Source organism: Eucyclogobius newberryi, unplaced genomic scaffold, assembly GCF_026437365.1.
Source record: "Eucyclogobius newberryi isolate DKJ021-1_F unplaced genomic scaffold, fEucNew1.0.hap1 SCAF_17, whole genome shotgun sequence".
In the NCBI taxonomy this organism is placed as follows: Eukaryota; Metazoa; Chordata; class Actinopteri; order Gobiiformes; family Gobiidae; genus Eucyclogobius; species Eucyclogobius newberryi.
Window position 1 is genome coordinate 21,993,020 of NW_027315801.1, and position 19,486 is coordinate 22,012,505.

Genomic DNA, 19,486 nt, shown 5'->3' on the forward strand with positions numbered 1-19,486 from the left:
ACACACACATACACACACACCTACACCTACACAACCAAGACACATGTACGCTCATTATCTTCAATAAAGGAAAGTAAAGATCCATCCAGCCTCATTGCATTCTGACCGATGCCCATTCTGCGATCACAACTCAACTGAACTAGCCAGTAGCCTGTAGTAGTAAAGCCTTCATATAAAATTGAGGTCTTTAAGAAGTCTCTCTAACAGGTAGATTTATAAATTTGTACTTGTACTTGAATATACTTTTAGCCATGTAATTGTAGATTGTTCAATTTAAAATCGTTCTGACTCTTTGAATATTTCTTTTAAAAATTGCTGTTAGATTTTTGCGACCTGAAAAACTGGCATTATAAATTGTGCATTAAATAATCCTTAATTAAAAAATAAATATCTCATTATATGTAGTACAAAGTCATTGTAATTGCAAGTTTGTAATGCCCATAATATTAAAGATACCCTCAAAAACACTCTAATTTAGTTGAATGAAATCATGATGTTTTAATAATGAAGATCGCCCTGTTTACCAGAAACAAACAAAAAGTGGACCGATTGGAAACGCCTAGTAGATAATTAATGTGAGTGAGTGTTCTAATTGTTTATCAAAGGTGCCTTCACATGCAAACAGTACATGAGCAAGTCCAGCACAGCACTATACTCATAATATAACACAGGACCACACCCCCGCCTTTCTGTGTTTTTCTGTGTCATTCACCGGGGAGGAGCCATTTCACCTTGTTTTGTGTTTTAATGTTTTTAAAAAATTTGACATTGAATTTTTTTTTCATTACATTGTATTTTTTTTTTTTACATTTAATGTTTTTGTTTTGTATCAAACATTTTTTTACATCGAATTTAATCCGACATCGAATATAAAAAAGTGTTTTTATCGTATTTATATACAATTAATATTTTTACTAGATTCAATGTCAAAAAAATAAAATTCGATGTAACAAAAAAGAAGTTTTTTTTAATAAAAACACAAAATAACCTCCATAGTTTGTTCACTCTTACGCAGGTCATTGGCAACCAAGCTCTACTGACACGTGCCCAGTTCAACCCACCACTTCCTGCCAGTTTTATCAGTTCATCTCATTGAAACGACTCCCAGTTTGAGATACCCGCTCCTCCCTAACCCTCCCCCAGAGCCTCCTCCTGAATTTTCCCTTCTCCTCTGGATTCCCCGGCCTGATGCTGCCTTCCTGCCCATCACTTCACAAATTGTTTTATTTATTATTATTCAAACTTTGCCATTATTATTGGGTCCAACGTCTGTAGATATGATCAGCAAACCGACTTACCACCACATTCTTCCACAAGTTTATTATTTAAATTAAGTTACATTTGAAATTCAGTGAACATATTTTCCCCCCCCAACACAAACAAATACATTAACTTAGACATTTTCAGGCTTTTGCTCCTGCTGCTGGTCTTGAAGCTGTAGTCTGTGCAGATCTAAATCCACTTCTGAGCTTTCCACACTTTCTCCCTGTGGATTTGGCAAAAATATCTCAGATACATTGGACTAATAATGACACAAATGGTAGATGTTGAAGAGTACTGACCTGTAGTAGTAACGAGTACTGAGCAAGGGTGTAGTAAAGGAACTGGTACTGCTCAGGAGTCTGGATCATCCCTCCTCTGACACACACAGGGTGAGTTTTAAAACGTGTCTTTTATGTACAGTAGTAGTAGTCGTAGTATATATTTGAGTTGGCAGATGATTTTATGGATGAATATTACATAAATAGTTGTAATACCTGTCCAGCCTCAGTTGACAGACAGTTTCCAGAACATCTACGGTGCCAGAGTCTTGGAGCTGTTTACAACAAACACTGGAGGCGATGAAGCAGCCGCTGCGACCGATCCCTGCACTGAAAACACCAGAATACTTCATAAGTGTACTGCTACTGTGAGGCCATGTGTACTGCACTCATGATCGCACTACTTTTACAAAGCTACTCAACAGTAATACTCAAAAATTGCAAGCTTTTCGCGCTCACCTGCAGTGGACGACGATTGGTCCAACCATGTTCTGCTCCTCATCTGTGATTGGCCGAGAGCAGAACTCCTCGACTTCCTGGACCAATCGCAGCAGAGCGGAGGTGCGCTGTGGAACGTGGTTGTCGGGCCATGATGGGAACCAGAAATGTCTGACATGTCGGGACTCTGAGTTTAACTGAGAACGAAACAATTTGTCATAAAATAAATTAAAATCATGTAACTTTACACACACACAGGTAGAATTGGATGCATAAGTGCTCCAGTGTTGATCAAAAAAATAAATTACGCAATAGGTTGAAGTCTGAAGTCTCTTGGATTTTGTTACTTTTGTGTTCGAATCCTTTTCATTCTAAATATGTTTGTGATGTTTTTTGTGCCCTCACCTGTACTCTCATGTCTGTGATGGTGAAGCCGTGTCTCTCGTTCCTGTCCGTGACCCGGAGATGGAATCGTCCAAATGTCCCAGAGTCTGGTTCAGAGTCGGACTGGGGCCAGTACAGCTCACACTTCTGATCCACAGAGAGAGAGAAAGAGAGAGAAACAAGGGAGTGAGAGGCACAGAAATATATACAGTGTGTACATCCCACTAATAATGTGGATTCAGTCAAGGTTAAAGCCAGAAAGGTCTACTCTGAATGGTACAGAGGAAGTGAGAAATGAATTCACAACCCAAACAAAATAAAATGTAAGGTAATTATTAATTAATGTATTAGTGTCAAAGTTGTGGCCATTGCATTCATCATAAAGAAACAACAACGTATTATAACTGTGCCACTGCTTTATAACATTGCAATACCATTACTTCACAAATCTGTATTTATTGAATTGGTTTGGCTCAAGTAGAGGAAGTGTCTGGGGAGGGGGCGGTCTCACCTGCTGCTCCTCCTTCAGTCTGGTGAGCATGACGATGGCGGGGGCTCTTTCCTGCCACACCATGTCCCAGAAGTCCCCCACTGTGTGCACCATGGGCCCCTGGGTGGCAATGTATGCGCTAGGTACTCCTTTATACCCCTGCATCATCATCATCATCATCATCATCATCATCAACATAAAAACGGTGACAATAATAATTAACTACATGGAATTAATGAGTAATTACATATGCTGTGGTGTAATTCTGACTGCTATTTACAATTAAAGTATGAAGTTTTGTTGGAGATTGTTATTTGTAGTACGTAGTGGTGTAGCGATGGTGATGTAGTGTGTTTGTGCTGATCCTTGTGGTAGTATTATGCTGCAGTGGTCTCGCAGCAGTAGTACTAGTTATAGTAATAGTGTAGTAGTAGTATTAGTAGCAGCAGTACTGACCCGAATGTAGTTGGCATTGATGTACCCGTCTGGACCTGGTTCTTTGTTCTGACTGTTCAGAACCACTCGTGTCTCTGGGTCTGACCAGGAGCAGAACAAGTTTTTTGTCAAGTACAGTAAGTCTTAATTTAACACGACTATTTCTACTCCTACGACTACTGCAAAGAACTACTACTACTACAACTGTTACCACAACCTCCAGTTCGCTTACTTCTTGAAGTACTACTTGTGGAGGAGTGTACTAACTGGGAAGGAGGAGCTTAACAGACACAATAACAAATGTAGTAGCAGCAGCAGTAGCAGTAGCAGTAGTAGTAGTAGTAGTAGTAGTAGTAGCAGTAGTAGTAGTAGTAGTAGTAGTAGTAGTAGTAGTAGTAGTAGTAGTAGTAGTAGTAGTAGTAGTAGTAGTAGTAGTATTTAGTGTTAATAAATCTTATGATCTCTTACATTTCTCACACAACATAATAATAAATCACTCAATTTCAGCAATTTCAGACAGATGTGATTTCCATGTGGTGCACTTGCAGTAACAGCAGAAGTAGTAGTACCAGTAGTAGAAGTAGTAGTAGTAATTGTGTTAGGAGTAGTACTCACTGGGCAGGATGGTCTTATAACGGTCTTTAATCATGTGTCCAGAAACATTTAACTCCAACGAGCTGACAAAGTTTGGAGGGATTTTCTGATGAAGATAAATAATGATTCTCAAATGACACATGCATTGAATCAAATCCTCTTGAGATACAGCCTCTCAGTGGGTCTCAGGGGTCACATGACATCTTTATTAGGGCCACCTCAGCACTAGAAGCAACTACATCACCTGGTACTCCTGCTGCAGAGCCGGTGTGTCTCTCGCCGCTTCCCGTAGCTCAGCAGGGGACAGCGTCCGTGAAGAGGTGTGCAGTAGTTGAAGCCACACCTCTTTGGGAGTGGAAACAGAGCACAGTGGCTCCGCCTCCAGGCCAGATACGTCCAGTAGGAGTGCAAGATTAGAGCCTCGTCTGCAAGAGAGAAAGAATCAGAGAGCCAAGTTGGCCCAAGAAAGAGGGAACAATTACGTGTACCTTTATTTGCAAAGGCAAATCACACACAAAAGGACAATATCAGCAACCCTGAAGCATGAAATGTTATTGTGAAATGGAGGGAGTTGTGAGAGACATTTGGCAAATTTCCAGTACTGAGAATCAATCTGCTGATGCTGAGGCTGCCAGGAAAGCAGTGTTCCTTTAAATTTGAGTCTTGTTTTACACATCACAGTTTGTTTAACTCATGGCAGAGCGGCAAAGTGCCACCAAGAATTTGATAAACAGCAGGAAAAAAAAACCTTGCGAATTTCACTATCCAACGTTTAGTTTAGTTTAGTCTGTATTTGTCAGGGAATGTACAAATTCATTATTTTTACAAGAGAAAAGATGATTTGCCCCAGATTCCATTTAAAAAACATTAAATGATTTCCTAAAATTACAAAATCCGATATTACAAATACAGTTTTACAGTAATATTACAAGTAAAATGTGTTGATGTTGACACCGTGGATTATTGAGGATGTGCTTTTTCAAGTTTGGGGTGAAATGCTGAATAACTACAGACAATTCCATATTGTCTGGAAGTTGATTCCACTGTCTGAGAGTTAAACATGAAAAGGCAGAAGATCTTCTCAGGATAGAAGTTTGTTCAGACCAAATTAAACATTTTTTCACAAGAGTTGGAGCAGCATTATTTAAAATTTTTAATAGAGTTCTTAGATTTGAAAATAAAATAAAATTGGGGCATAACTGGGTATTTTGTACTTATTGTCGAGTGCCTTTAATGCTCGGTTATAGAGAGATCTGAGAGACTTGAGTCTCATTGGACTGACACAACAGGATAAACAGTAGTAGTGGAATAATCATATAATTGAAATAGGTGAAAGCTCCTGAACTGTAAAGCTGTTCCTCCTGAGGAAGAGATATTATATTTCATTGAGTTTCACACTTTTTAAAATGCATTTTAAAAGACTGATTTTGGTCCAAATAAATCCCTTGGTATTTTGTCTCAGTAAACAATATTTATCTTTTCTCCGTTAACATAGATGTTAGGTATATCTTTAATAAGTTTCGGTAAAATACATACAAATAAATGTAGTGTTAGACAAGACTGTTCAAAGAGGGCTTCAAAGAGGACATTGCATTATTGGTTCTCACACACTTGTTGTAAACTGAACAATGACTTTTGAAGAGCCAAGTTTGACCCTCGGGCCAGACTCACCTCTCCTGAAGTCTGATGGAACATTTTCGAGGGGGCGTGGTCACAGGTGGAGGTGTGGTCAGAGGTGGGGGAGTGGACACTGAAGGGGGCAGAGTCAGAGGACCAGGGGGCGGAGTCTGTACCTCAGGAGGAAGCTGAGTGGAAGAGTTCATTCTAAAGAACTGATGCTGTGGGTGGACACTCATCCCATTAAGACGACATTTTCACTCTGAAAGAACAAACACATTACAAGCCTGTTTTCTTTTACATGCTTACTGCAGTTGCACAAACTTTTGAGTATTACATTTCTTTGCAAAAGTGAATAATTTCGAGAATTACAGCATATTCTATTGCAATAGCAGAAAAAAACAGAAGTAATACAGAACCAGCCTCAACCTCAACTAAGCCAAAATCTTAAACCTATAATTTTATTCAATTATTTTACTGCACAATGATACAAAATGACCGTTGGAACCAGGTTGAAGATAAAAAAAAAAAACTTGTATGCTAAAAAAATAAATTAAGCATAAAAAATATATATATTATTGAGGCTGATTTTGAAAGAACTCACCAGACTCCAGGACCACTCTCATATAAACTTGCAGCCTGAAGTCTCACTCATCTACAGACCCCACAACAGGAAGTGACACCACAGCCACAGGAAGTGACACAAGAGCAACAGGAAGTGCCAGACACCCACGCCGCGAAAACTGTCACCACATCACATCAGTATCTGTCAGTCCACCGTGCTCTAGTAAATAGTAATAATAATAATACATTCATTTAAGACAACTCAAAGTGACTCAAAGTGCATTTTCTTTCCCTCCTTCGTTACTGAGCCACAGCTGCCCTGAGGCAAATGGAGAAATGTGGCTGCTGTTCTGTGCTTACCCGTTCTTCAACAACATAGTCACAATTAAACAGGAAGAGTGGTTTAAGTGAAGCAACACAAACTAAACTCAAATGTTAGTGGCAGCGACTGGTTATTCATAATAGTCACTCGTTCCTCTCCAGCCACGCAAACTCACCAGATCCACAGTAAACATTGTCACGCCTCTCTCCATTTAACAGAACAGGATTATTGGACAGTGTCGTGTCATTTGAAGTCCAGTTTAAATGTGTTTCCGAGCGTTAGAAGGACTCACCGTGCTTTCTTCTGCTTTCAGTCAGAGCTGTTCAGGGAATTTAGTCTGATCCACTTTCAGTTTAGGCTTCAGTTCGGAGTAACAAGATTAAACTTGTGAGAATATTCAGGTTTTGACAGATTCAAACCAAACCTCCTCAGGGAGAAGTGAAAGAAAAATACAAAGAGCAGAATATGCATTGCAAAAAATGAGGGGTGAATAGTGAGTATTTTGACTGTGAATCTAAGGCAGTGAGAGTTGTTTTTAAAGTGCAGCTCTCTCACACCACTTTTATTTCATAGCAGATTAAGACATAAAATGATCCCAGTACTTTACTGGAGTAAATATCTCCACATGCCTTAAAATGTGTCCTGCATGTATTAACTTGCTCAAGTAAATTCAATGTGTGACTCATAAAGAATAAAACTACAAAAGAGCAGAGCCAGAGGAGCAAAATGTGTTTCAAAATTGTAGGTTCCACAAAAATAAAACAATTAAGCAACTTGCAATACTAAATATTTTCATGAATATTTTTCAAGGTTGACAATTGAGAAAATATCTGCTCAAATCTTAAAGAATTATAGAAATAAATAAGATGTTTTACCTGGCCTTTTCTTCAGCTGTCCATACTTCCTTCCTCGAAGCAGTGGTTCCTTTCCTCTGTGTCTCATTCCTACCTCCTTGTGTCCTTGCTTCCTCCCACTCATTTGTTTATTTAATTCAGACCCCGAGGAAACATAAAACTTGCTCATTGGCGAATGGAAATTCACTGTAACCTCAAAATGTGTCTAAATATCCACATTACATTAACCATGTAATGAGTTTGCAGCAAATGGATCATCTGGGAAATTTAACACACAATGAAGTGACAGCAATTTCCTACAAATGTATATTTAAATTTTATTGTTAAGAAAATAAAATCTGTACAAATAAATAAGAAAAAGAGAAAAAAAAGCACTGTTCCTCTTTGGCACTTCTTTAAAACAATTAATATTATTATTTATGTAAATTATTTTATTATTAAAAACATCATTCTGTGATTGACCCGGTTGATCCTGAGATTTCTGGAATTATATATTATACAAAAACTGGGTTTAAAAAGATGGCCAATCTTTTTAAGTTGCTCAACATTTTCATGATTTTCTTCACAAACGGACGTGTGATGCAGGTGCAGTTCAATCAGAACATTAGTCCATGTTTAACCCTGGTTTAGTTCTAGGTGAGTCCTGCTTTGGGTGCAGTTTGGTCCAGCTTTGATTCTGCTCTACATCTGGTTTATTCCTGGTTTAGTCCTGGTTTAGATCCCAGTGTTAGTCCTGATCCAGTCTCTGAACTTCGTGACTCTGGCGTAGACTCCAGGTTTGTTCCTTTGAGCGCAGCCGTCTCCCCAGCTCACCACTCCTGCCAGAAAGGTCTTCCCGCTCAGCTCCTGTACCGAGAGCGGGCCCCCGGAGTCTCCCTGAGGACCAGAACACAACATTATTGTGTGCATTATTTGTGTAAATGTGTAAATCTGATATGTAAATGTAAGTATAGAGCTGATGCAAAGCTTAAGCCAGTGCATGTGTCTGTCTCTTTCCTGCTCCAATAGTAAAGACATTGAGTGCCAACAAAAGCAAATCTGTTTCCCCCCCATACAGGCTCTGTTCTCACTGTGGTCTACTTTTTCTTCTTAACTGGTGATACACATAGGATTCAGCAGCATAGTCGCATAAGCATTATGGCACCAATGAGAGGGGAAAATAAACACTGGTCGTGAGCAGCAGCTCAGTCCAACAGTGCAGACCTGAGCAGCTCTGCAGTGACGACGGTTACGATTATTACCCTCCATAAACGGAACGCAGAAATCAGTGGCTTTGTTTCTTTTATTATTAAATCGTTTTAGCTCAATATTGCAGTTTGAAATGTCCAGATATGTGCAGTTCAAATCCCGTCTCGGTCCATTTACTGCATGTCCTCCCCTCTCGCGTCCCCATTTATTCATGTGCAATTATTGTCGTGATCACATGCAATGGTATTTATGTATTTATTTATTTGTCTGTGGGAGTTTTTGTTTATAGGAGATCTTCTACTGAAAGTGTTTTTCAGACTTCCTATAACTGATCTGTTCTTTTCTTCTGTATCTACCTCTGTATCTTCCTGCGTTGCACCAATGAAATTTCCCCATGTGGGACAATAAAGGAATATCTTATCTTATCTTATCTTATCTTATTTAACGCTATATTTCCTGTCTAATAAAGCCTATGGGCAAAAAATATTTAAAAAAAATTAAATGTCCAATATATAATGACCCACAATAGTCATAGATTATAACTATAGAGTAAACGATTTATTTTTTTGAAATATCTGAATTGCATTATAATATAAATGAATGTGTCCCGACTTCTATGGCTAGAGTCCGCACTGCAGCAGTATATCCGGCTCAAAAACACAATTGTTCATGCATTTGGTTTGTTTTAGGGATGAATCAGATTGCATGAAGGGAGAACTTCATTTGCATTTTATCCACCTCAATATTTTACATATTAATTCAGTCCTACAGGCAAAGTTCATTCGGTGTCTGAGCAAACATGGTAAATAAGGCCCAATATGCTGCAGATAAATCCAGCCCAAGGATACAGCAGAAAACACTTGACCCTTTGGGCAACACTTGACCCTTTGACCCTTTGAGCAATAACAACTGGACAGTGAAGATACTTCGTAGATAGGATCTCACCTGACATGCATCGATGCCGCCCTGCAGGACTCCGGCACACATCATCCTCTCCGTCACACTGCTGTCCGTCAGATCCTTGCACACGGTGGAGTTAACCACACGAACCAAGGCCTTCTGCAGAGTCTGCGAAGTGGAACCTGAAAGCAACACAAGGGTGAGCACCTGTACACACCACAGAGACTGGTTTGGACCTAGTTGTTTGGTCAGTCTGGGCTCTGGTCTAGCTCTCACCTCCCTCCCTGGTGGCCCCCCAGCCCGTGATCCAGGCCTCGGTGCCGGGGGCGAAGCGGTGGGTCTTTGCTGGGAGGCATATGGGCCACACGTATTGGCTGAGGACCACGTCGTTGTCTAACTCCATCAGAGCCACATCATTGTCAAAGGTAAAAGGGTCGTACTCAGTGTGGGCCAAGATCCTCTTCACTCTGCGGCGGACCGTCCACTCGTCAGTGCTGCTCTGAGAGTGAAGGCCAAGGAGCACATCCCACTGGTCTGCTGAAATGATTCTGTGAGGAACAGGGTACCATCAACTTTACAATCTATAGTAGTTTATGGCTTCAGTCATTTTGTAATTATTTTGTTCATTGAGCATAAAAACCTAACATTAAATCAATGTCACACTATTTCCTGTCTCTTTTGAAATGTGAGGCACATGCTTTATTCTGAGTATTTAGTAATAAACTACAACATATTTAGATCATCATTTTACATTTAACTAATAGTAAATGGCAATATCTATGTAACCAACACAAATAACTACAGTGTAGTGGGCGGAGATAGGGGATAGGTGAAAACAGACATGTTCTAAGTCCAACAACTCCAATCAAGGTAAAAATGAAGGAACACATGGTTAAAAGCTCACAAAAGTCTCACCAAAGTTTATTTTTATAACATTTGAAATCTATGTGAGTCAGAGAACTCAACAAGGTCAGAAACTGCTCTAGGTCTTTTGTTGTAGTAGTTGAGAGTAAATTCCTGCAGGAAAAGAATGATGTGCTATTGTTTGAATGACTCATTTCAGGCTCTGCCTCTGTGCTCCTCTTCACTGAGCTGACAGCTACACTGTTGTAAGATGCAGTGTTCACACTGTATTCTCACTGACCTGTTGGTGGCGCTGATGTACACACAATGTGCTGCTGTTAGGATCCATCGCTTGTTCAGGACTGAGGCTCCACAGACATGGATGTTCTTCAGGTGCAGACTAACTTGCCACGGCCACTCCCCCACACGGGCCTCAACTCCGCCCACGATTCTGGAGGACCGGTAAGGACGAGCGCCACACTCTGAAAGCACCTCAGCGTTACACCACTACCACGCCTATTATTACTGCTACTGCTACTTTACTCCTGCTACCGCTAATGCTTCCACTACTACTGCACTCTACTGCAGTGTAAGTACACTTCAAATGAAAACATACATCACAATAATCTTGTTTTCTATTGATTTGTCAGTCCTATCTTTCTTGGACAGTTGTCACCTGAAGTTACTCACCACAGTTCTCCTCGTCTGATCCGTCCAGACAGTCTTTGTATCCATCACACTCAGGGTTGGAGCGACTCACACAGCGACCATCAGAACAGCGGAACGAGAACTGAGAGCACGACTTCAGAATCAGGGCTGTGTAAGAGGAAATCATTATCAAAAAAGAATATATAAAAAGATAGAGAGGAGCAGAGTCTGGATTAGGAATGAGTGCATAGTTTTAACAGGTCATGTTAGACGTTTTGAGATGGTTTGAAGTGACAGAACAGGTTTAGTAAACACAGTACACAGGGAGATGGATGCTGAGGGATAAGATAAGGGATTATCTTCTCTTCTCTTTGGGTTAGACTCACATTCCTCGCAGTTGGCCTCGTCAGATCCGTCTCCACACTCGTCTTTACCGTTGCACTTGAGCTTATCCGAGATACAACTGCCATTGAAGCACAGGAACTCTCCCACTTCACACTTCTCTGCAAAAGAAAGAGGTTTGTCATGTTCAAAAAGTTCACGCCATTAGAAAGGCTGAAATAGAAAATCACATTTATGCAAAATTGACAGCTTGATGAACTACTGTTGATGATGTCATTGGGCCCATGAGAATATGTTCATGTGATTAATGTCATTCTCACCACAGTTTTCCTCGTCCGTGTTGTCTCCGCAGTCATCGGATCCGTCACATTCCCAGATCTTGGGCTTACAAAGAGAGTTCCTACACTTCACTTGTGACGCACTGCAAGCTGCAACCAACAAAACACGTTTAAACAGCGTGTAGAGTATGAAGTGTTTGCGTTCAGTGTGTTGGAGCAGAAGACGTACTGCAGTTCTCTTCATCGCTGCCGCCGTCTCCACAATCGTCAAAGCCGTCACATTTCAGGCTCAGTTTCACACAGAGGTTGTTTGAGCACTGGAACTTTCCGGGACAAGCTGGAACAGACACAAACACAAGCTTTACACCATAACTGAAGGAAAGTACAAGTAATAAACATGCTCAACTTGATATGCTCATTAATATAGTGCTTTTGTGGACCTACTCCAAGAATAATCTTGTTCAGCGTTTGTGGATTTTGAGTTTTGATATTTATTTTAGGCCGTGGCTGGAGAGCAGTTTCAGGGACAGCGGCATTTCCCTTATATCCCGTTATAGCCTCATGGCTAACCCTAACCCTAACCCTTAACCCTAACCCTAACCCTAACCTTAACCTTAACCTTAACCTTAACCCTAACCCTAACCCTAACCTTAACCTTAACCTTAACCCTAACCTTAACCTTAACCCTAACCGTAACCCTAACCTTAAAGGCGCAATGGACAATTTTTCGGCGATTTGAGAACGCAGGCGGAAGTGCGCATGCGCACTCCCCGTGTGGACCGATACAACACACACGTGCGTTTGTTTATTAGCGCAACGGATCGCATCGCATCTCTCGTCTCCCGTAGATTTCTGTCCACTTCTGCGTCAGCTCGAACTGTCTTTCTCCGTCTTCATTTTGCCCCGTACACTGAGGGAACTATATTATGATAGATCCATGCGCTTAGGCACGCGGAAACATGGGGACGAGCCTGACGCGGCTGCAGGTGAGCGGTAGGTGCGTTTTATGATTGATACGTGGCAGGACAAATGATTTATCCACGCCACGAGGAAATATGATAAAAAATTTGCTGAAAAAAAATCGTCCATACCACCTTTAACCCGGCGCGGTCTAAAACGGCGCTAAAACGCGATCAAATAGTGGCGCAGTTTCAGGAGCCGCGGCGCGCGGCCGGCACAAAAATAACATGGCAGTTTCGGCCGCGCGCCGCGGCTCTGCAGACACTCCCTTTATTTTAAAATGTCAGAGTCATGTAGGCTCCTGCCCTCCATCTGGAATCATCCATTCCTAGAAAGTAAACCTAGTGTGCTGTGATTGTACAGTATAATAAGACTCACGGTTAGTCGGGACATAGGCCTCGTACTCAGCCTCAAATCCCTGATTCACATTTGAAGAGTCCGAGTGAAAGTGAACAGTGACTTGAGAGCTGGGGAAGGTTATCACCGGGTGCTTCAGGTCACTGCCACAGAGTCTGTGAGAATATTTAAATGTTACATGAAAATCTGTCAAGGAAAAGTCTAATTTGTTTATTAAATTAATGGGGAATGAAACCAGGAGATTCTTAATTTAACATTGTAATATTCTGTGATCTATGACCCACCTCTGGTCATCGACCTGCACATAGTCATGGGAACACTTCTGGTCATGGTCCAGACCCTGGACCATGAACTTCCTGAACTGGACTTTGATGAACTTGTCCTTTGTAGTCTGTTGAGGAGATATTTGAAAAGTTGTTTCCTGCTGTGAGATGTCAGTGTAATGTTTTCCATAGAAACAAAGGGGTCTAAAAGTAGTCATCTGGACAAGGTTTAAGTTTAAGATCTTTCATCCAAAGGCTCTTGGAATGGAGCTGAAATGGTTACAACATGCTTTGGGGTAAACATTGATGTATTGTGAGTCCTACAGACCGACCTGTATCGTCCAGGAGCATCTCGTCTGAGGAGGGTAGTTGGAGGGGTGAAAAGGAGAGGAGAACACACCTTTCCCTGTGGTCAGCAAACCTCCGCATTCTGCACAAAGATACAACAAAACTACTGTGCACTACTACCACTACTTTATGTTTTACACTGCCCTCTAGAGGCTGTCCTAAGTACTTTTCTGCCAAGCTCAGAATCTAAAAACATTTGCCTTGAGAGTTTAAAAATAAAGAAGTTCATCAAATTATGCATTATTTTGAAATACAATACTGTACCATTGTTTTTTATTTTAATCTGGGAGTAGTTGGCTCCGAATCCAGGAAAATGTTTCTCATGGTCGGTAACAAGCGTCAGCAGCATCACATTTCCAGAGGAGAGATAGGAGAGGGAATGGTGAGGGTATCCACACTGCCTGAAGGGAAAAATAACAATATCAAAAATGGGAAAGGAAGGAGGAGAGAGGACACAAGGACAGGAGCAGAGACCGAGGAGTTAAAATGCTTACTCTGTGATCAGACGGTTTTCTAACGGGTTCAGCGAGTCATAGAGTTTGACAAAGTCGTGATCACAATCGTCCTCCAGGTTGAGAGTGTGAAAGTCCAGTTTGACCCTGAATCCTGGGTCTGCCTTGAGTCTCCACTGGATGAACACATCTGGAGGGTAAGGACTATCTGGAAAACCAGGAGACTTCACCTCTCCTCCATGTTTCACATGCAGTGTAAAGGACTTCTTTACTGGAAATACAGAACACAAATAGATTCAGACGATACCAAAAGAAGAGAGAATACAACCCTATGTAAATGTGTCATGTTTTGTATGTAAAAGGTAGACTTATACTTTATACTTTGCATGGATTGTGTTGTGACTGCTATTCATCAAATACTCAAATGTTCTAACTCACCGAATAAGGACTGCCTGCTCATCCGAGGATCAATGGCTGTAAAAACAAAGAATAAGACAAAAGGAGAATCCCGCAGATCTGCTTTGTATTAGTGTATTTGTCATATGTATTTACCTGCAGAGATGACCTTCTTGACCTGCAGTGCGTTTTTGGGCGGTATGAGCACTGGTTTGTGACTGCCGCGTGTTTTCCCTGTCGGACTCTGCTGCAGAGACTCCATGGCTTCATCCAGCGAAGCATTCTGGGAGTCAGGTATGGAGAACTCAGACTGATAATAGGCCACCACACTGTTCCCACCGGACTCACTATAAGACAAAAAATGGTGACGTTGAATTTGTGAATAGGGGTGTAAGTCTTTAGTTGTTTAATTGGTTGATATTTTCTTAGTCGACAAATAGAGCATTGTCGTCATGCAGGAGGCAGACTTGCAACCGAGATTAATTTGTATTAATTTACCCGAGGCTAAAGGAGCCGAGGCTTGATTATACCCGGGTATATTTTGGCCATAATATATTCCAGGTACATTTTGGTCCAGGCCAATTCATACGTCCCAGGCCAGGTTATATCCCCATGATAACATTTTGTTCCAATGCAAAATTTGGCCATGTAAATTAAACAGTTGCACTATTTTAAAGAACAACAAGGACAAGAAAAAGACAAGAATCCTCTGTACTTTTAATGTGTTTTTTATAATTGTGTGCTGAAAGTTTCATACTTTGTACCAGGTCAACTTCGAAAAAGATGGTTTGACCTCAATAGTTTTTACCCAGTTAAAAACAAACATTTCCATGGACATTTTTGATGATGTAGAAGATAGAAAGTAAATCAGATATATTGCAGATTCGGGGCACAATCCAAACTCTTTACAAGAACAGCTGAGCCAGCTAAGTGTCGCTAATGTTTAATCTGATTAGTTTTGTCTATTTGACCAAGCCTAGCACAAAGACAACAAAGTGTATCTTAATCTTATTTACATCTTCATTTAATGACAAAGATAAACTCCAAAAGCAAACTTCTCCCCCCCCTGCCAATCTTGTGTCCTTAACAAACAGTCAGGCGGGTGCAGGAGCTCTGTAGTGGGATTATAAACGCTGTATATGATCATAAAACAGAAGGAATGTGTAGAGAGGGGATTAGTCAAGCTGTGCTCTTCTTTATGGAACAAAACTAGCACATCAGTGACATCTAGTGCTGTATTGTGAGAAAGTCAGCAAGTGATATCTGTCAACGTTGTAATATAATGCTATAATGTACATTTCCTGTAAACTGAGCAGCCCTCATCTTTGCATTTACATGTATCAATAACATCACTTTCTTTCATTTCCTCCTTCCAGAGAAACTGCACTCATGAGAGAACCTTTTCTTTTTCATTAGTACTTTGTCAAATAGAAAATAAAACAAAGAAAGAACAAAAGATATCCTGATAAAATGCAAATCACACAAATACAAAATGTGATAAAATCATGTAAAACAAGAGCACTGGTTCTGTGGGTCATATCTGTGCTTTGAATTCAATAAATTGCTGAAAACCTTTTTCCCTAACTCTATGTTGACTCTGTGTGAATGTCCTCAGATCTTAATCGATGAATACTTTCTCTGAGGCTCCGTAAACGTGTTAAATAAACAGGCAAGATATCAATGAGAGCTTCATAAAGAAACAAAATGCAGTGTTGTTTTCTTCGCATCCAATGAACGCCATTCTACTTTAGAGTGTAATTGACAGAGGTGAGTTCTGTTTCCTTTTCCAGTAATGAACCTTAGAGCTGAACCTCAGAGCTGAACCTTAGAGCTGAACCTCAGAGCTGAACCTCAGAGCTGAACATTAGAGCTGAACATTAGAGCTGAACCTTAGAGCTGAACATTAGAACTGAACCGTAGAGCTGAACATTAGAGCTGAACCTTAGAGCTGAACATTAGAACTGAACCGTAGAGCTGAACATTAGAGCTGAACCTTAGAGCTGAACATTAGAGCTGAACATTAGAGCTGAACCTTAGAGCTGAACATTAGAACTGAACCGTAGAGCTGAACATTAGAGCTGAACCTTAGAGCTGAACCTTAGAGCTGAACCTCAGAGCTGAACATTAGAGCTGAACATTAGAGCTGAACCTTAGAGCTGAACCTCAGAGCTGAACCTTAGAGCTGAACCTCAGAGCTGAACCTCAGAGCTGAACATTAGAGCTGAACATTAGAGCTGAACATTAGAGCTGAACCTTAGAGCTGAACCTCAGAGCTGAACCTTAGAGCTGAACCTCAGAGCTGAACCTCAGAGCTGAACATTAGAGCTGAACATTAGAGCTGAACCTTAGAGCTGAACATTAGAACTGAACCGTAGAGCTGAACATTAGAGCTGAACCTTAGAGCTGAACATTAGAACTGAACCGTAGAGCTGAACATTAGAGCTGAACCTTAGAGCTGAATATTAGAGCTGAACATTAGAGCTGAACCTTAGAGCTGAACATTAGAACTGAACCGTAGAGCTGAACATTAGAGCTGAACCTTAGAGCTGAACCTTAGAGCTGAACCTCAGAGCTGAACATTAGAGCTGAACATTAGAGCTGAACCTTAGAGCTGAACCTCAGAGCTGAACCTCAGAGCTGAACCTTAGAGCTGAACCTCAGAGCTGAACCTCAGAGCTGAACATTAGAGCTGAACATTAGAGCTGAACATTAGAGCTGAACCTTAGAGCTGAACCTCAGAGCTGAACCTTAGAGCTGAACATTAGAGCTGAACCTCAGAGCTGAACCTTAGAGCTGAACCTTAGAGCTGAACCTCAGAGCTGAACCTTAGAGCTGAACCTCAGAGCTGAATGATAAACTGAGTTCAGATGTTTTAAGACTGTTCCTGTAGAATGCATATATGATGTCACCATAATCTAGAACTGAAAGAAATGTCGTCTGGATTAACAGTTTTCTATAATCAAGAGGAAAATGTGTTTTATTGCTAAAGAAGAATGACAATCTCACTTTAAGATTATTTGCCAGCTCTTGTATGTTTGTCGAAGGAGAGTTTATCATCAGTCCAGATGCCAAAGTATTTGTACTAGGATACTCGTTCAATCATATTACATACTACTTTTTTGAGACATCAGAGAACAGGATACATTGTGTTTTACTTGAATTCATTAACCATTTCAAATCAACACAATTTGTTTTTTGAATATTTTGAACCACTTGTGCAGTAGAAGGCGCCCGACACACAGAAGTGCATCGTCTGCATACAAGTGCAGCCAACCATCAGCAGAACCAGCCTGAGCTCTATGCGTGATCTGAAAACCACTTTTGAGGATCTGTATCGAACCCAAAAGCGTCCAGACGACACAAGAGAATACAGTGATCCACAGAAACAAAAGCCTTTGACAAATCAAACTCTTACGACGGACTGACAATTTATGCATAACAGGTTACGGCAGGACTCCACCCAGACACTCCTTACACTGACTATAGGCCGGCTCTTGAACTGGTTTCGTGTCTGTCACATCTCACGCCTGTGCACACTTGTCAGAAACGTTTGGAAAAAATACTTGGAACGCACACCTAGTTAAAGCTCATGACTGAGGGCGATACCGTGGCCCATTTGAATGTTGGCACGTTTTAGCAGTGTTGTTGAAACGTTGTGAGAGCAGAAGATGAAGAGCAGAGGAAGAGGAGGAGATAGAAATGACTGTCGTACCTGAACGCCTGCACCGAGGATCCTGTGAAGAACTTGGCCAGCACCGAGTTCTCGTTGTACATGATTTGGAGCTAAATTGGGGGGAAAAAGGATGAAATACTGTTCTGTTCAGTTTGTATCATGTTTTATGGCAAAAGTTTCATGCTATGGGAAAACTAAGTTAAGTTCTTTGTTTTTTTGGTTCAATGCATGTGCCATAAAGGAGACAATACATCATTAAACGTGTGTTTGGGCTCCAGAGCACTATCTTATGCCTGACGCCCTTCCTATATCGAACAGCCTCACTTGTATGATTGAAGCAGGCAGTGTTAGTAAAGTGTAACGATCGACATAACTGCGCATTAAAGTGACATTTAAAAACAAATTCCATGTAATTGATGTGTGAAAAAAGAGAATCAGAGGAAAATGGCTGGGATAAAACTTGATCTGTTCAGACAACGAGCAAAGAAGAGCACTGTTTAGTTTTATTAAATGCATGTATCTCACAGATTATCTTGATTTGTTGATTTTCCCCATATTGTGATATTTAGCATGATAAATGTGTTATAACTTGGTTTAGAGCTGATGCAGACCTGCTTTTGGACCAGGGCGGACAGCTCTTTGAAGCGTGAGCTGTCCGGTTCTTCATAGTCCTGGAGGAAGGGCTGGTTCTGGATCTCCATAGACCCCATGTAGACTCTGGGCGAGGTTTCGGGTTTACTGTGTTCTGAAAGAGAGAGAAACATATTATTACCACAAATGACGATTACTACCAGGACAAAAGCCTCCAAGAACAATAAAAAAATATAGCCGCAAGCGGCAATGATCGGCCCTCGCCACGCCGCCGCCACACCGCCGCCACGCCGCAAGAGGAGGGGGCGCTAACGCGCCCCAATTGTCCTTTTATTACGCCTACTGCTGAATCTGTGACGCTGTCACATCTTCTCCCCTTTGTTTTACCATCAAAAAGCTATTTTATTTTGAATTCTTGGCAAAATGTGCGGCTTTGCCGCACAGACACCGTGACTCTTTGAATGAAAATGTGGATAACTTTTGATGGTCCTGAAGATGAGTCTCACCAAATTTCATGTTAATAGGGCTGACGCCCTAAGAGGAGTTTGTGAAAGTCTAAAGTGTAAACATGTTCTGGCGATTTCCCCATTGGAATAACATGAAAGGTTTCGGTCATCGTTACGGCAACGCCATAACAATTATGACATGGGTCTCATTGACTTTTTTGATGGGGATGCCGAAATTGAGTCATTTAACCTCCATATAAAATCTGTAGGGGGTGCTGTTGCGCCAAATGAATTTATTTCACTTCAAGTAGGTTTAGGGCAAAGAGTTTAACAACTGATTCTAATTTGACGCAATTCGGACTTTATCTGCGCAAACGGCAGAAATTTTAAATATGGGAGATTTCTGAAATTCTAGCTACAGTTTGCGGCTTCGCCGCACAGAGACCGTGAGAGGTATCAATGTAATTTGGATAACTTTTGATGTCCCACTCCTCAGTAGCATTTTCACCAAATTTCAGCTTTTTAGGGCCAACGCCCTGGGAGGAGTTCGTAAAAGTACGAC

At 41.0% G+C, this 19,486-nt stretch overlaps 2 protein-coding genes across 4 annotated transcripts in view; both read right to left on the reverse strand.

The window, feature by feature from the left end:
- Window positions 1–1,317: 1,317 nt before the first annotated feature.
- LOC140363103 (tyrosine-protein phosphatase non-receptor type 7-like) lies at window positions 1,318–7,278 on the reverse strand. Of its 2 annotated transcripts, none has more exons than XM_072449437.1 (11): window positions 7,261–7,278; window positions 5,554–5,761; window positions 4,127–4,307; window positions 3,904–3,988; window positions 3,310–3,389; window positions 2,875–3,012; window positions 2,385–2,510; window positions 2,001–2,176; window positions 1,758–1,871; window positions 1,563–1,638; window positions 1,318–1,486 (listed from the first exon to the last, which is right to left on the reverse strand). In XM_072449437.1, the coding sequence occupies exons 2-11, from the start codon at window positions 5,736–5,738 to the stop codon at window positions 1,394–1,396; spliced, it is 1,254 nt and encodes a 417-aa protein (XP_072305538.1). In that variant the 5' UTR covers window positions 5,739–5,761; window positions 7,261–7,278; the 3' UTR covers window positions 1,318–1,393. The 2 variants fall into 2 exon arrangements, with proteins under 2 accessions (XP_072305538.1, XP_072305537.1); XM_072449436.1 differs by lacking the exon at window positions 7,261–7,278 and adding an exon at window positions 6,104–6,281.
- A 434-nt stretch (window positions 7,279–7,712) lies between these two features.
- The window catches only part of LOC140363112 (suppressor of tumorigenicity 14 protein-like), a 36,345-nt gene continuing 24,571 nt past the window's right edge, over window positions 7,713–19,486 (reverse strand). Inside the window, exons 3-19 of one of the 2 annotated variants that reach the window (XM_072449449.1) lie at window positions 18,499–18,632; window positions 17,927–17,997; window positions 14,371–14,561; window positions 14,257–14,292; window positions 13,861–14,089; window positions 13,631–13,767; window positions 13,351–13,448; window positions 13,040–13,146; window positions 12,777–12,910; window positions 11,664–11,775; window positions 11,481–11,581; window positions 11,205–11,321; window positions 10,861–10,986; window positions 10,472–10,652; window positions 9,604–9,875; window positions 9,373–9,509; window positions 7,713–8,115 (exon numbers count right to left, since the gene is read on the reverse strand). In XM_072449449.1, the coding sequence (XP_072305550.1) occupies window positions 7,954–8,115; window positions 9,373–9,509; window positions 9,604–9,875; window positions 10,472–10,652; window positions 10,861–10,986; window positions 11,205–11,321; window positions 11,481–11,581; window positions 11,664–11,775; window positions 12,777–12,910; window positions 13,040–13,146; window positions 13,351–13,448; window positions 13,631–13,767; window positions 13,861–14,089; window positions 14,257–14,292; window positions 14,371–14,561; window positions 17,927–17,997; window positions 18,499–18,632 (2,345 nt within the window). In that variant the 3' untranslated portion in view covers window positions 7,713–7,953. Of the gene's footprint in view, window positions 8,116–9,372; window positions 9,510–9,603; window positions 9,876–10,471; window positions 10,653–10,860; window positions 10,987–11,204; window positions 11,322–11,480; window positions 11,589–11,663; window positions 11,776–12,776; window positions 12,911–13,039; window positions 13,147–13,350; window positions 13,449–13,630; window positions 13,768–13,860; window positions 14,090–14,256; window positions 14,293–14,370; window positions 14,562–17,926; window positions 17,998–18,498; window positions 18,633–19,486 lie in introns of both variants that reach the window. The other variant, XM_072449448.1, reaches the window with a different exon arrangement.

Coding starts and splice junctions, on each gene's coding strand:
- LOC140363103 (XM_072449437.1), bottom strand. CDS start 5,738: ATGAGTGTCCACCCACAGCATCAGTTCTTTAGAATGAACTCTTCCACT. Junction 3,989..4,126: donor CTCTGCAGCAGGAGTACCAG/GTGATGTAGTTG, acceptor TATCTTCATCAG/AAAATCCCTCCAAACTTTGT. Junction 1,639..1,757: donor TGTCAACTGAGGCTGGACAG/GTATTACAACTA, acceptor TGTGTGTGTCAG/AGGAGGGATGATCCAGACTC.